The 16,954-nt window shown below is 36.8% G+C and overlaps 2 protein-coding genes across 2 annotated transcripts; one reads left to right on the forward strand and one right to left on the reverse strand.

Annotated features, from left to right (window-relative positions):
* Positions 1-433: 433 nt before the first annotated feature.
* Positions 434-8,137, reverse strand: LOC125268418 (anaphase-promoting complex subunit 5-like). The gene is made up of 17 exons (XM_048190607.1): positions 7,568-8,137; positions 7,341-7,420; positions 7,143-7,246; positions 5,621-5,843; positions 4,581-4,641; positions 4,385-4,486; positions 4,113-4,303; positions 3,893-3,974; positions 3,284-3,376; positions 2,922-3,103; positions 2,567-2,702; positions 2,364-2,438; positions 2,158-2,279; positions 1,974-2,081; positions 1,198-1,345; positions 841-1,003; positions 434-755 (listed from the first exon to the last, which is right to left on the reverse strand). The coding sequence occupies exons 1-17, from the start codon at positions 7,766-7,768 to the stop codon at positions 544-546; spliced, it is 2,283 nt and encodes a 760-aa protein (XP_048046564.1). The 5' UTR covers positions 7,769-8,137; the 3' UTR covers positions 434-543.
* Positions 8,138-9,446: 1,309 nt separating this feature from the next.
* On the forward strand, positions 9,447-16,690 carry LOC125268425 (E3 ubiquitin-protein ligase RNF34-like). Its single transcript, XM_048190616.1, has 5 exons — positions 9,447-9,600; positions 10,573-10,791; positions 13,987-14,174; positions 14,259-14,460; positions 16,412-16,690. The coding sequence occupies exons 1-5, from the start codon at positions 9,595-9,597 to the stop codon at positions 16,481-16,483; spliced, it is 687 nt and encodes a 228-aa protein (XP_048046573.1). The 5' UTR covers positions 9,447-9,594; the 3' UTR covers positions 16,484-16,690.
* Positions 16,691-16,954: the final 264 nt, after the last annotated feature.

The following is a 16,954-nucleotide window of genomic DNA, read 5'->3' on the forward strand; positions in this document are numbered from 1 at the left end:
TTGTAAAACGAATCCATATGAATTGAGCGGTTTAGACAAAATTTTCTAAAGAAACTCAATGGCTTTATATGACGAACAGATTTAATTTAGGCTTTTATTCACACATAAACATTCATTAAATCACACATCAGTTGTGGTAAACAGAAGCTCAAGCATGTTTGCTTGACGAACCAATGAACCTCATGCATCAATCATGTACAGTTGAGCTTCTGTTCATGTTCCCTGATCAATGTTTATATGTGAATAAAAGCCTAAATCAAATCTGTTCATCATATAAAGCCATTGTGTCTCTTCAGAAAATTAACTAAACCGTCAATTCATATGGAATTTTACTCTTTATGAACTTTTTGAAGTGTCAAAGTTGTAGTTGTGTGGCTGTTAATGGAGGGACTGAAATCTCAGATTTAATTTAAAATATCTTCATTTGTGTTTCAAAGATGAACGAAAGTCTTATGGGTTTGGAGTGACATGAGGGTGAGTAATTAATGACAGAATTTTCATTTTTGGGTGAACTAACCCTTTAACACACGCAGCTGAGGTTTTCTAAAGACGATTGACCACAGTCATCCCAGACGACGGCAGCTCCTGATCCAGCAGACGGAAGAGCATGGCGCACTTGTTGCGTTGAGAGACGTTGCCGAGGGTGTGATGTAATCGTGCCTGTAGGTAGTGTATGTCTCTCATACGCTCTTTACAGTCAAGACGAGAGAAATACACCGCTGCCTCATCTAAAGTGTGTACGGCTTGTTCCAGTGCTGCAGGAAAGAAAATACTTCACTTAAACATATGAAGTGTGACTTGAATACAGTGAGATGGTGACAAACAGGACTCGGGCAGTACCAGTCAGTCTGTGTTCCTGTGCGGCACTTCCTGCTAAAGCCATCTGACAGCGAGCGGCCAGCAGCAGAGCTCTGCCCTTGTCTATCAGAGAACCGTGAGCCAAAACCGACTCCAACACGTCCTGCACCAGTGCGAGAGCCTGCTCAGGGATCCCCAACATCAGCTATGAGGAGAGATGATAAACATCAGACACTCCTAGTTTAAAATGACACAATTCCTTCATCTTTCAAAAAACAAACAAAAAAACACACGAGTGAATTCTAAGATGAAATCAAGCAACTAGGAGATGTTTTGTGAGCATCTGTCAATCATTATCAGGTGTCTGAGCACAAACTGTGAAGGTTCTTGTTGGTGTACCTGTGTAAATGCCAGGTGTAACACAGTCTCTGAGGTCAAGCTCTGGAGGTTGTGTTGGCGGGACAGAGCAAGAGCCTGTAAGAGTAACGGCAGAGCTGACGCAAACCCAGACGAGTCCCAGTGAAGCTCTGCAGAGGCCAGCATCACCCTGCCACACAAACACACTCAAGAGTTAAAAACAGACATGGGAACACTGCCGTTTCAACAAGATTTCAAATACACACTTCAAATTTGGGTCATTAAGATTTTTAATATAAAGTGAAAATGATATACACATTATTTATACACATTTTAAATTACAAATGATATTATCAGCAATAACAGAGTGAAAAGTTACACTGAATGTGTGGAATTACAGAAGTCAGCAGAGAGAAGTGGGTCATATTACAGGAAGAGCAAGAAATTACAGTTTGATTAGAGATTTCAAGGTTAAAATGTACACACACAACCAGACAAAAGATAAAAATCTTTTTTTTTTGTTTGTTTGTTTTTGAAATCTCTTTAATGCTCATAGGTGGCATATATTTGATTACAAAAATACAGTAAAACAGTAATAGAGTGAAATATTATTACTATTTAAAATAATTGTTTTCTATTTTAATATACTTAACATCATTTAATCCTGTGATGGCAAGTAAAGTTCTAGTTGATTATGATTTCATCCTGACTTCAGTTCCTCTAAACACTAAATCATTCCTTATTTCCAGGTTTCAATTAGATCTTAAATCCCAGATTTCCAGTGTGATCTCAGACTGTTCTTTTATATAAAGAGATACCTGATGATCATCTCTGTGTTCTTGCTCTTCTCACACTGCTGCTGCAGCTGCTGCAGAATCTTAGAGGCTTCAGACGTCTGATTCAGAGCTTTCAGCAGCTGCGCTTTCCTGAACAGACAAGAATAAAAGCAATCACTTGAACAGGTCAATCTACTAGAAAAGTATACTATGTGCAGTTATCTACCTGTACAATCCCTCAGTGCTGTTTAAGGCAGAGATCGCTGTGACATGGGGTTCAGCCAAATGGTATTTCCCATCATTCATAGCCTTCTCAAACTGAATTTTCAGATCACATAGCATCCAGAGCTGGTAAAGAGAGAGAGAAATAAAATCATATATAGCGGCTGCTGATCTGTGATTGATCATCTATATTGTGTTCGGCAGACTTACCTTGGCATGCTGGGTATGAGGAGGAAACTGCTGCTTCAAGTGTTTCATGATGTCCGTCACAACAGCATAAAGGCCCTGAAGGCGAAGAAAAACCCCAAACATGCTATTTTAGCATTCGATACATTTAGGCAAAGAACAATACATGAAATCAAGCTTCCACCAAAAAGTATTTGTGTTTATGTTCTTGTGTGAGAGGTCAGTACCTGCTCAGCATGAAGTTCAGCCAGATGGCAGAGGGCGACGGCAAACGCCTCAGTGTTGTTCTGCTGCACACTGAAGTTCACCGGCTCCAGACTGTTCATGTTCAGCAGGAGCTGAGCCTGCTGCCGTGCCATAGTGCTACAGAGAACGCATATAAATTCAGCTTAAACTACATCAAACCTGAAAAACTGCATCAGCTGTGGCGCTAATATCAATGAAGAGTGAAAGTGAGAGCCCTTACAGTCTGTTTGAAGACATTATTTACATGTGACAGTTAAAGTAGAATCAAAGGAAATTTAATTTCACTTCACAGTTCTTTTACATTTTAATAAAAAGAGGGTTTCTGTGCTATCTGACCTTTTGCCATACATCCTCCATATGGAGGTGGTCTGTGCCAGGCTGATTTCTATCAGCTCAGAGAGGCTTTGCTTCCAGTGCATGATGTCGGTTCCTCGCAGGGCGTCCAGCAGCTTGTTGGCCGGCATGCCCTGTTTCGCTCCCTGCTGGACCAGCGACTGAATGCCTAGAGAAGCTAAATACTGCAAAACACAACAGAGAACGTTAATTTTTGTATTTCAATGTATAATGATGTTGCAAGAGATTAATATGCACTTAATGTGCCTGATGATGACATTTATTATGTCTTGTTCTTATGTAAAGCATTTCTCTATATTCCATAAAAGGGCATTAAAATGGTTCCATCTTAACGAGTTACTTACAGGGAGACAAAAGTGAGCTGCAATTTTCACAGAGTCTTCAGTTAGTACCACACTATCAGATCCTTTCATCTGTTCTAGTGTGTACAGCCAACTCTAAAATCACAAATTCAGAAAGAAATCAGAATACAGCAGAGACTGATAAGTATAATATACAACACACACACACTATCATTTAAAAGTTTGAGGTCGGTAAGATTTTATATGTTTTAGAAAGACATCTTTGCTCACCAAGGCTGTATGTGATCAAAAAATACAGTAAAACAGTAATATTGTGAAATATTACACAAAAAATTAAAATAACTATTTCAATATTTTATATTTTAAAAATGTAATTTATTCCTATGATGGCGAAGCTGAATTTTCAGCATCATTACTCCAGTCTTCAATGTCACATGATCTTTCAGAAATCATTCTACAACATAATACACTGATTTGGTGCTCAAGAAACATTTATTATTGTTAATGTTGAAAACATTATATAGTTCAAACTGAGACAAGCGCATGTCACTGAAAAATCATAAAGGTAAAGTGAAGTTTGCATATATTTATGATCCTTCTAATAACCTTTAAAATTTAAAATGGACAAGGAATGAGAGAAACTGTTCTTACCAGACAGTGCTGGAGACACACATGGTCATTTGCTTCCTGTGCGATGCGGATAGCTTCCTGTAGAGCCAAATCAGCCTGTTGACTGCACATTTGCAAACAGCTTTAGTCATATAACAACAGTTCAGTTTTTTTATTGGCTGTCACTTATTTTCCCAGCAAAAATGAAATGTTCCTGACACAATGCAGTGCTCAAAACATAATCTAGATAACTAATACGCACTAGTGTCCAAAACGACAGTGCAAGGTTGCCAGATTCAGGACAGCATATCGTAAACTGCGACCATAGCCTTCATCTCCATTGCTCTTCCCCTCTCCACCGGAAAGAATGAGGCGGTCAAAGTAGTGCAGGAGGCTGTGAGTGGAGATGAAGATGTCCTGCACTCGCATACTGTTCAGATAGCTGAGGTAATGCTGTGGAGACACAGAGAGAGGCTCAGTGACAGTAAAAAGAGATTCATCATCTGTCTCTTGAAATGAAGGATTTCAGCTTACAGCTTCAGCGAAGTCAGGATTAAACTTGAGAATGTTGTTGAGCTCGTCCTGTAACTTAGCTGGCGACATGGCCTTGTTTTCATCATTCTTCAGGAGGTACGCCTGGGGAAAAAACAAGGTGGCAATCATACAGGGCAAAATAAATCATGGACAGCTGTGTTTATGAAAGCCAAATCTCTTCTAGGTTATGACAAACCTGTCGTGCGAGGAAGTATTCTGCTTGTTTCTGAGATAAAGGACCTTGGGTCTCGTCAGATCTGATGAAAACAGGAAATAAACCCCCCAGTCAAGTCCATTCTTATTCAATATGCCTCTGTTTGTGTTGGGGTCCATTTGACTTCCCATTGGTTTCCATGCAATTTGCCAAAAGTAGACATTATCAAAAACACTAAAGATTCATGTAAAAACAAACAAACAAAAAAACACTATTGTAGTTTGACAGAGACTAAATATGTCAGAAACGTAATAATTTCTTTCCATCTATTTCTATTGTGTTAGGGGTCAATTTGATCCACATTTTTATTTTAAAAAATTAGCTGAATTGACACAAAAAGAAAATACTTTTCTTCTCATGAATACTTGTAGTGACAGTGACTATTTGCACACTGAGGAGCAAATAACTACAACTACACATAAATAGTATCTAAAAATATTTATAGTTAGTCCAAGTAGTATTTATTACTGTTTGTACTTTGTATAAATAGCCTCTGACATTTGTTATGTCTGGTTCTCAAACCTTTGTGAGGGGAAAATTGGGTTCTTGCACTTATTTTCAGTGAGATCCAAAAAACCAACAACCCAAAACATCCTTTCAGATGTTTTGACTGTGAAACTCAAATGGATGAAGAAACAGTGAATTTTCTTTGGATGTCTTTGAATCAAGTTCTCATGTGTTTCATATTTTAGTCTTAGACAAGCTAAAATAAATGACAAGAAACTCTTTGCTGTTTTTTTAAAGTGTTGATTTTTTGGCAAATTGCATAAAAAACATTGGAAGCCAATTAAACCCCAAACACAATTGATGTAACCAAAATTTGTCAAGCCTTTCCAAAACACATTCGTGTTCAATCTTTACATACACATTCAAGGCCATAAATGAGAAATAGTTACAAAATTACAAGACAAAATAAATAGTTTCAAGCTCTTTGAAAATGGAATACGGGTCAAACTGACCCTGAAATAATAATACAACCTCGATTCCACTAATAATACAAGTAACACGTAATTCCCTCTGACCTCAGTTCAGACTGGTGTAGAGATATTGTGTCCAGCTCATCTTTGTCTATGCGGTCGGCGCTGGGGTCTTCAGTGTTCGTCAGCTCCATGTCTTCGGCGGGCAGAGCGGACAGCTCGGGCTGATTTCCACGATGGCAGTACTGCTGCAGGGACTTGTACAGCTTATATACCTGACTGAACGATAGTTTATTGTAGGCCAGCAGCATCTGACGCATGAACAGACCTAGAAACAGAAAGAGATTAGAGAAAAAAAGCTCTTCTTAATTACTTTTTTCATGTTTGCTAACTTAAGAAAAAAATCAAGATATTCTGAATTAAAATAACCTCTTTTAACAACACTCTCTTATACAGTTAGAAAGTGACAAATGTACTTTAATGGAGAACATGATCTCATCTGACACATTTTACATCATGAGATGCTTTAGTTAAAGTGAGTTAATAGATGGACAAATAAGGTAATTTAAGTTTTAAATTTGCTGTATTTGATAAGGAAACTCCATGAAAAATGTCCAGCCACAAGGGAGTGCTAGGGGGAGGAAAGGTTTAAAGTGTGAAAAATATAAAAATTAAACAATAAAAAACTACATAAAGAAATAATTTGACTAAAATAATAGATTAAAATGAGTACATAAATTGAATAAAATAACTAAAACAAATCGATTTGTAAAATATGCATATAAAAATAAATTGATTTAAATAATACATATAACCGTACTACAGAGAATAGAAAGAAAAAAGAAAAAAAACCACAATGTAACATAATTGACGCATTTATAATACTAATTTTTCCACAGTATTAATTGGGTCTTTATACTTGAAAATATATAAGTGTCTTTTAAATTTTAGGGCCAGAGTCCCATGCATGAGGATGATCATATTTAGGGGCCCGTAGAATCTAAAAATTGAAAACGTCTGTGAAAGTACACAATCTGACAACATCACTGCTTGTCATTTTACATTTACGAAAAAAACAAAAACAATTAGGAAAATATTTTAGAATTTCTCAAAGAATTTTGCAAGAATTACACTTACTTACGAACATTTTATAATATATTTTAAGAAACTTTTTCTTAAGAAGATTTTCACAAATCCAGACCTAGACCAGAAAACATGCTTGAGCTTCTGTTTACCACAACTGATGTGTGAGTTGATGAATGTTTGTATGTATAAAGCCTAAATTCAATCTGTTCATCATATAAAGCCATCGAGTCTCTACTGAAAATTTGGACTAAACCACTCAATACGTATGGATTAGTTTACAATCTCTTTATGAACTTTGAACCTGAAGCGTCAAAATGGTAGTTGTGTAGACTGTCAATAGAGGAGAGAAATCTCTAAGATTTCATTTAAAAGATCTTCATTTGCGTTTCGAAGATGAACAAAAGTCTTACGGGTTTGGAACGACATAAGGGGAAGTAAATGATGACAAAATTAACATTTTTGGGGGTGAACTAACCCTATAAATTGGGCAATATCTGATGGTAATTGTGGTTACACCCATGAAAGAAACACATATTCGTACCAACAACACTAGTTTTGAATGCCTCCGAGTCACTGAAAGCATTTGGCAGGATAGTGAAAAAATGCTCCATGTCCTGCAACTCTCCATCAGCCATTAAAAACAACCTGAAAAACAGAAGGCAATGATTATATAAGTGATTAATACATTAAAACCTACCCAAATACAAAGTTCTTTATAAAGAGAAGATACACACTGTACCTGAGTTTAACAGCATTGACCATCCGAAGACAGCACTCCTCCACTATCTTCACAAACTGCTCCAGGGTCAAATCTGCACCCTGATCACAAACACAAATCAAACATCTGCAGCTTAACTTTATCTAGAAAATTATGTGCCCGGAAACATTACATTAGCTGTTTTACTTTATTATTATTTTAAACTGTCAATGGAAACAGCCTTACTACATGCAATGCTACATGCATACCTGTTGTAAAGGCAGGATGAGTTTGTTCAGGCGTCTTCTGTCCAGAAGAGCCATTGGTTTGGTTGTGGACATCTCATACAGTAAAGCTAACACTGCGATCTTGTATGGAGTGACCCAATCCTTTATCCCGAAGATATTGGCATGAACAACCCCATTTGTCATCATGGGGTTGAAATACAAACTTTCATGCACACTGGCCATTGCCTCTCGGGACTTATATTCCTCAAAGATCAATAAAATGAAGTGTATTGGTGCAGTAAATACTCTAGTTTGATATAACTATGCTGTTATATGGCAAGCTAAAATAATCTAGCTTACATTATTTTGATAATACGGTAAAACATCAACGGTGTTTCAAATGCAGTAACGTTAATAGCGATTTGAAGGCTTTCTTCCATGTGAAAATTTATAATAATAACCACTATGTTCAATACATTAGTTTAGTAATGAAACACAGACATTTATGAATATATTCACATGGATCATATGCTAACAATCTGACGGCCTTTTCTTCAAAATACCCTCCAGTTCCGTTTACGTTTCAGGACGCACTGTAGAGCACAGACGAATTGATCATGTTTTAGTGCTCAGAAGTCCGATTCAGTTTTTTGAATCGGTTCTTATGAACAGTTCGTTTCAATGAGTCGTTGAGCTGTTAACATGGATCGTTTCGAGTTGGATATGTTCAAAAAAAGACCGTTCTAGGTAATGAGACTCGAGACCAATTCAATCCGATGTGGATAAATTGTTAGAAATCAACTCTGCAAAACGGTTCAAAAGATTTAGTGAAAATATCTCATGACTCAAAAGAACAATTCATTAGCGAATCGGGTTGAGCGCTGATAAATCGATTCCTGAGGACACACGATTGGATTTTATCAACCTTTATATATTTTCCAACATAGAGCTAATTATAAATTCACAGATTTTTCAGCTAATTTTTAATATTTCCGCGACAAATAAGTTTAGTCTGCATTTAACGTTTAACTACATTTAAAGATTTTTTTATCTGCACACAAGAGGTCGCAAATGTTGAGAATATGACATGCTTGGCATTACATTTAGTTGAAGAAAAACAATCCTACTATATGTAAATTAGTCATATACATGAACAAAATCTAAATATACATAGTTTATCGAATATATATGTCCAATTTATGAGCATGCGCATACTGTCCAATACATTTTAAATTTATTTTTTACTTCTTTAATATATTTTCATGATGTCAGTTGATTTTGTCAAGTAATGACTATGTATACATTTTTAATTTTTCATCAGCATAAATCACTAGAAGACATGAAGAGCATTGGAAATGTTTTTCAAAATACATTCACCCCTCATATTTGATGTGTGGGGAATTTTTTGAACTATCCACAAAGCCTAAAAATGTTCACCAACACATTTACCAATATAATTAAACAACAATTCTGAATCTAATTATACAGCTTTAAACATAAAAAAAACCCTTTATCAATTATGGATTGTTATCTGTCGGAACAGCAACAGTGACCTGAGACTCAGGTGACACTCGTGAATTATTCAGTAAATCTGGTAATAAACACTGCTTAAAATGAGTGTTAATAAATGTTAAACCACAAATAAATAAACTTCAGACACTATTTATGTTGTAATAGTACTCTTTATGCTGATAACATAAACTTTCAGCTCAAAAAATAATTCTGTAAAACTAATAATAAGGCTTTATTAGGATGCGAACTAAGTCTATCATGCTAAAACATATTAAAGCAAATGAAACAAGCAGTTCCATTACATCAAGTGTAATAACTTTAATCGAAATGCACGAACTTCCGCTGCACTACTGGAGGTACGAGATGATTGGTTGGTTGGTGTTGCCTCACAGGATATCCACCGCTGTGATTGGCTGAAAACGCTACGTTCCAGTTACATAGCGATCCCGGTGCGTCTGTAGACAGCGACTGTAAATGAGGAGTTAGACGTTTATGAGCAATGGCCAGGCTGCCTTCACATACAGCTGGGTGACTTCCCGCGGTGTCCTGGAGCTGCTATGAAGGTACAGTAATGTCTAATAATGCTCGTTTAGTTTTTGAGCTTGTTCCTCTCTTGGCTGTGTGTCATGCTAGCATTATTAATCTGCTCTCTTTGCTATCAGCTCGATAAGTAACAGATGAGTTCCAGTTTAGCATCTCGTGCGTTATTTGTATTGTGTGATTTTGTGCATTCATGACATCTTTCATGCCTTAAATATATGTATATATCAGTCAACATCTAGCAGTCATATAATTTATGTAGTGTATTCAGTGATGTAATGATCAGCAATGTGTTAGTTTGTTTTTAAATCTTCTACTGTCATGTTTTCATTTGTTGGGAGGCGAGACCCAGCAACAGGACCTATCCTTCACTGTGCCACACGGTGACAATTGGGAGTTGATTCTACTGTTGGCTCCCTATGAAAATAAAAACACCATGGTTACTCTGTTGAGTGTCACTAAGAGCTCTAGCTGCAGTCACAAGTCATTTAAAGCACTGTAATCCCTTGTTATGGCTTAGCCCTATTCCCATCCTTCTCTAATGAGACTGATCCCAGTCAATGGGAACTATTTCAGGGCAGGACATTCTGAATGGATGTTATAATTAGAGTTGTCAAAAATAACATGTTATTTTATGTTTGAAGGGGTCCTATTATGCTCGTTTTGGGGTCTGTTAGAATAGGTTTTCATGGTTGAATGTTTAAAAAACATTATTTTTCACACTATTTACAATGTTGCATCACCTCTGTCCCTAGTCTTTTAGTAACACTATGTTCCAGTCTTCACAATGTGCTCTGATTGGCTGGCTAGACCAATGTGTTGTGATTGGGCAACTGCTTTAAGCTTGCTACACCCCATACCATAAACATGAATTTTCACACACTACTAAATCGATTGACAGCACTAGTCTTAATAAAACGTCAAATGTTTGAAAAGACCTACTCAATGAAGATCATTGTCCTCATGAAAGTCTTTTGTGATTGTTTTCCGTGCAGGCGGGGGCCTCGTCCATGTGGGCATCATGCTGTGGTCTGTTGAATGAAGTGATGGGTACCGGGGCCGTGAGAGGGCAGCAGCCAGGTTTCGGGGCCGGTGCGGGGCCGTTTCGTTTCGCTCCCACAGCGGGATACTCTACATACCCGCCTACAAGCTCCACCAACACCAGCCTGGTGTGTCAGTCCTGTAGACAAGCCTTCTCTGTCTTTAGGAGAAGGGTAGGTAGACCTGCACACCTGTCTTTGCCATATGATCTCATTTGTTCTGCATATTAAACCTAAAAGCGTTTATTATATTAAAGACCCCATGAAATGGTTGATGTTTTTCCTACTGAATCTGTAAGTTAGGACCATGTTGACAGTTTGTACATTTAAAACAAAATTTACAGTAAATCACAGCCAGGCAAATATAGCTATTTGGTGGTGGGTGCTATTAAGGCAGGGGACATAGCTTTTGATTGGACAAAAATGTGTATATTTGCCTGAATGCAAGATAAGCTTTTTTTTCTGTGTGTAATTTTTGAATGTGCACAAATCTCTCATTTGATTTCATGGGGCCTTTACCCTTGTGAAAACAAAGTACAGTTTACTTTTAAAAAAGTTTACTAATTTTGGAAAAATATACTTTGATAGAACATGCTTAAGTGCAAATAGAATGTAATGTTTTCGGACACTTAATTGCAAGATATTTGCAGTTAAATGAAAATGTGTAGTAGCTTTATTTTATTTTATATTAAATGCAATTAAGATGGACTTAAGTACATATTTGTATGTAATTTCATTCTTCTGTTGTTTGAAAAAATTGTGTCTCATTTCGGAGACTGCATCCTCCGGAGGTCGCATTTGAAGGCTGAATACGTCATCAAGGATGTCATATTTAAGAAGAAGTAACCATAATAAAATTGACTGATATTCATTGTGAGGTGTAAAATACTGTAATTTCTTTCATATGTTGCAATCTAACGGTTATTTTTCTTAAATGAGCCTGCCTCGATGATGTTTGCAGCCTTTAAAGGGTGCAGCTCCTGAATTGGGTCACAGCCATTATTGAAAAATCTCTTGGCTTCCGTATTCTGCTTTCTTTTGATGTCATACAGGACACATAAAAAAAAAAAAAAAAACTCATAATCCTGTACTGAAACCAGAAGTATTGGATTTGACACAGAAATACTCCGTCATACTTAAATTTGGCCAAACTTTGGCCATGTTTAGCATGAGAATGCAACTCTTTAACAGTGTAAATCAGTCAGAATGCATGAAATAGCTTTATACCACCTTTTAAAATAAGTAGCATCAAAATAAGTGTACTTTTAAAGCTTAAAATGTACTTTTAATTTTACTTATTACAAAATGCAGATTTTAAAAGTGCACTTAAGTTTGTTAAGAAACAGTCATGAAAGTGTACTCTCTTTAAAGGTGCCACAGAATGCATTTTTACAAGATGTAATATAAGGCTGTTTCTCAATATGCGTTCTTCAGCAATCTTGCGTCCTTGTGTTCTTGCTCTACGTCATCATCAACCATCGAAGTTCGTTCCAGTACTCAAGAACGCAAGAACGGAGGACGCATGAAAGTACCCGGATGTGTTCTTGATATCGAGGATGCATCGAATGCAAACTTGAGGGAATCGAACCGTTAAAAATCCCAGAAGACGCTGCGGCGGTCGACGTACGGAAGCCTGTAAGCTTTAGTTCTCGTGAGATTCCAGCTACAAATACGTGATGGCTCGTGAAAGTAAACCGTTTTTTTTTGCTTAATTTTAATAAAATGATAACTTGAAGAAAGCCTGCGGTATTTTTATTGGCAAAAAAAAAATAATCTTAACATTGACAAAGCAGCCAAAGGCTACTCATTTTCATAAATACACGCGGTGAAATAAAAAGACATAAAATTATATGAAAATAATGTCTATAATAATATGAAAGAAATGTTTTAATAGGTTATGACAATTGTTTATGTTGTTATGTTGTATTTATTGTGTATTAGCCACTTGCTATATAATATAATATGCTGTAACGGTCAGTTGAGCAACAAGATCGCAGCACATCTCAATTCTCAAATGATGCGTTCTGTGTCCTCACGTCCTTCCGAGTTCATTCTTTCAAGGTTGCCTGGCAAGACCGGACTCCACGAGAACGCAAGTCCGTTCTCTGCGTTCTTGGAATTGAGAAACAGCCTAAGTCTAAGGCTGTCCCCTGAATATGTCTGTGAAGTTTCAGCTCAAAATACCCCATAGATTGTTTTTAATTAATTTTTTTAATTGCCTATTTTAGGGCATCATTAAATATGCGCCGATTCAGCATGCTTCCCCTTTAAATGCTCACGCTCCCGTCCCTTAGCTCGCGACTCTACAATACATTGCATAAACAAAGTTCACAGCTAATATAACCCTCAAAATGGATCTTTACAAAGTGTTCGTCATGCAGCATATCAGATCATGTGAGTATTGTATTTATTTGGATGTTTACATTTGATTCTGAATGAGTTTGAGGCTATGCTCCGTGGTTAACGGGCTAAAGCTAACATTACACGCTATTGGAGAGATTTATAAAGAATGAAGTTTTTTATAAATTATACAAACTGAAAGTGTTTAATAATGAAAATAACGACGGCTCTTGTCTCCGTGAATACAGTAAGAAACGATGGTAACTTTAACCACATTTAACAGTACATTAGCAACATGCTAACAAAACATTTAGAAAGACAATTTACAAATATCACTAAAAATATCATGATATCATGGATCATGTCAGTTATTATCGCTCCATCTGCCATTTTTCGCTATTGTTCTTGCTTGCTTACCTAGTCTGATGATTCAGCTGTGCACAGATCCAGACGTTAATACTGCCTGCCCTTGTCTAATGCCTTGAACATGAGCTGGCATATGCAAATATTGGGGGCGTACATATTAATGATCCCAACTGTTACGTAACAGTCGGTGTTATGTTGAGATTTGCCTGTTCTTCTGAGGTCTTTTAAACAAATGAGATTTACGTAAGAAGGAGGAAACAATGGAGTTTGAGACTCACTGTATGTCTTTCCATGTACTGAACTCTTGTTATTCAACTATGCCAAGGTAAATTCAATTTTCAATTCTATGGCACCTTTAAGTACACTTAAGTGGCCTTTTATTTCATTACCATATAATCTGCAAGACAAGTACAGTTTTTTTTTAATAATCTTTTAAGATTTGAAGTACACTACAAGTGCACATTTAGTACAATTAAGCACACTTTTTCACAAGGTTTGTAAGTGCCTTCCAACATTATTAAAATATATCGAAGGATTAGGCAGTTAATAATCCACAATCTTCCTGTCTTTCCAAATGCAGATGAGAGTTTTTAATTTTATTGCAGTCTTTCTTTTTTTTGTCCTTTTGATTAAGCACAATTTCCCTCTTTTTCTCCACCCTAGCACATCTGTTGTGACTGCAAGAAGAGTTTTTGTTCGCTGTGCTCAGTACTTCAGGAAAACCTGCGCAGATGCTCAACTTGTCAGCTGCTGAAGGGCACTTCATTCCAGCGTCCACAGCTCATGCGTTTGCGTGTTAAAGACTTACGGCAGTACCTTGTGTTACGCAACATTAACACTGATACCTGCAGGTACTTTCACACAGGCATTATTAATAATAGGGCTGATATCATTAGTGTTTTTGATTTGTTTGAATACTTTGAAATCTTTCTTAGGGAGAAAGAGGACCTTGTGGACTTGGTGCTTTGCCATCAAGGTGGAGAAAGTGAGGATGATCCAGACACGCCTTCTCTGCAATCACGCCCCCTGTATAGCCCACCTCCTTCAATTGAAGAGCCCACTTCCCCTCTCTCAGCTATCTCTCCAACTCAAGAAGAACAAATCAGTAGGAGCAACAGCTCAGAGTCCACCAATCAGGTGTGTCCAGATTATTCTAATCTGTTACCATGGCTATTTGACATACATTCCAGTATGCTAATTTTCCGTATGCATGAATTATCCTAATACATTTGCCAAAATGAGCAGTAAAAACCAGAGAGCATTGTGCTGCAAATATCCCACAATGCACTTGACTCAAACATCCATTTTCAAAATGTCTAATGAACTGATAATAATGTTTTTGTAAATATCTTTAATTTTTATTAAATTTCAATAATTTAATAATAAAACACAAAATACAATACAAAATTGAATTAAAAGTTTTTTTCAAGATAACTGGACACCACTAAATTAAACATGCAGTATGATGAAGGTCATGTGACCATTATAGCACACTACTGTTTAAAGGGGCCATGACATGAGAAATCAAATTTACCTTGATCTTTTGACACATAAGTGGTCTTCGTATGTATAAACGAAATATTTACGGAAGCCTCCGACCAGGAGTAACAGTTGCAAGAAAATAGCAGATTGACTAAATTATATCAGTAAGCTCTTTTTTTTACCTGACAGACTTAAATACTTCAGTCATATATGATAATGTTTGCATTTGCAATCATTTACATTTCAAGAGACCCAATCTGTGTCGTGCATGTTATCAAATAAAATTATAATAAATGTAATTTTTTTTTGTATATTTTTATTGATATTATTAATTTCAAATACAGTTTGTGTATACCTATGATTAAGTAGTATCATATTTCAATGGAAATTTATTTTTTACCATTAGTTAAATGAGGCAAAATAGTTAAAATAATTTCAACACAACTTCTGCTCATGTAAGGCTGCTATTGGATCATTGAGGATAAATACCATATTATGTGACTAAGCATTATTTTACAGAGAGCTTACAACTTACTAGCTACGCTTAATAAATGGTGCAACCAACTAAAGTACAGAGTTACAAACTAGCTAGTAGTTACTGAGCCTGTAGTGTGGACTTTTCATTGTAATTTAAGTAAGAACTTATGCATGGCTGGTACAGTCCTACCCAGAATGCACTGCTGTGCACAAAAATCTGTGCTCAAAACGTCTGGTTCGTAAAAGGCTTGCGGCAGAACTGTTTTGCACAGTTTTGGCATTGGATTTAAAGGGTTAGTTCAACCAAAAATGAAATTTCTGTCATTAATTACTCACTCTCATGTCGTTCCTCACTCGTAAGACCTTTGTTCATCTTCGGAACACAAATGAAGATATTTTTGATTAAAATCTAATGGCTCAGTGAGGCCTGCATTGCCAAGAAGATAATTTCCTTTTTCATTGCCCAGAAAGCTACTAAAGACATATTTAAAACAGTTCATGTGACTACAGTGGTTAAACCTTAATATTATAAAGCGATGAGAATACTTTGTGTGTGCCAAAAAAATAACTTTATTCAACAATATCTGGTGATGGGTGATTTCAAAACACTGCTTCATGAAGCTTCAAAGCTTTACAAATCTGAATAATGAAAATGAATAACTATTTTTTTTTTTTTTTTTTTTTGGTGCACAAAAAGTATTCTCGTCGCATCATAACATTAAGGTTGAACCACTGCAGTCACATGAACTGTTTTAAATATGTCTTTAGTAGCTTTCTGGGCATTGAAAGTGTCAATTGTCTTGCTGGCCATGGATGCCTCACTGAGCCATCGGATTTCATCAAAAAATATCTTAATTTGTGTTCTGAAGATGAACGAAGGTCTTACGGGTGTGGAACGACATGAGGGTGAGTAATAAATGACAGATTTTTATTTTTGGGTGAACTAACCCTTTAAGTGCACTTTAATTCATTTATACCACTGTTAACAAGAGGGTTGAATGATGTTGTAACTTAAAGATTCTTGGCTAACTTGTTTACTTGTGGCAGTCAGTGGTGAATCCTCTCTGAAGCTGTTCTTAGCATGGACGGCTAATTATATTCTTTCTGTGTAAATGTTCCTTGCTGATAGGATATTGAGGACTCCACTTCAGTTTCACTCCTTAATCTTGACCAGGCAGAACACACACCCGAGGTGAGTTAAGTCATTTACTTGTAATCGAAAGGACTAACATGGTCAAGAACTGTAATACGTACTTTCCTGGGCTGGTCAGAAGCAGCATATCATCTCCACACATCTTTGGTCTTCAATTTGTCCTGATGGCCATTAAATTGACTTGAATTGACATTTTTTACATTTTTAAAGGTGCTAAAGAGGATCTTTTCGTCGACTGAGAAACCAAAGACTGTTAGTGAGTTTTTGAAATGAGGGCATGCGTGAGAACAACCCCCCTCCTTCACAGCTCGTTTCGAGGGAACGCCTCCCAGAACTCGTGCACGAGTATTGGAACACGAGTGTTTACCACCGGCATTCGCTGTGTCGTGTTAGTGGATTCATTATGTCGGACTCACCGCAGGTAACTCATAATCTGCAGTTGTTACTCCTGTCTCCTGACAAAAACATTGCATGCGGCGCCTGTGGAGTGTGGAAAGTTACTGGAGCGCGCAGCCGCGC

The sequence above is a fragment of the Megalobrama amblycephala genome, linkage group LG5 (assembly GCF_018812025.1).
Source record: "Megalobrama amblycephala isolate DHTTF-2021 linkage group LG5, ASM1881202v1, whole genome shotgun sequence".
NCBI lineage: Eukaryota > Metazoa > Chordata > Actinopteri > Cypriniformes > Xenocyprididae > Megalobrama > Megalobrama amblycephala.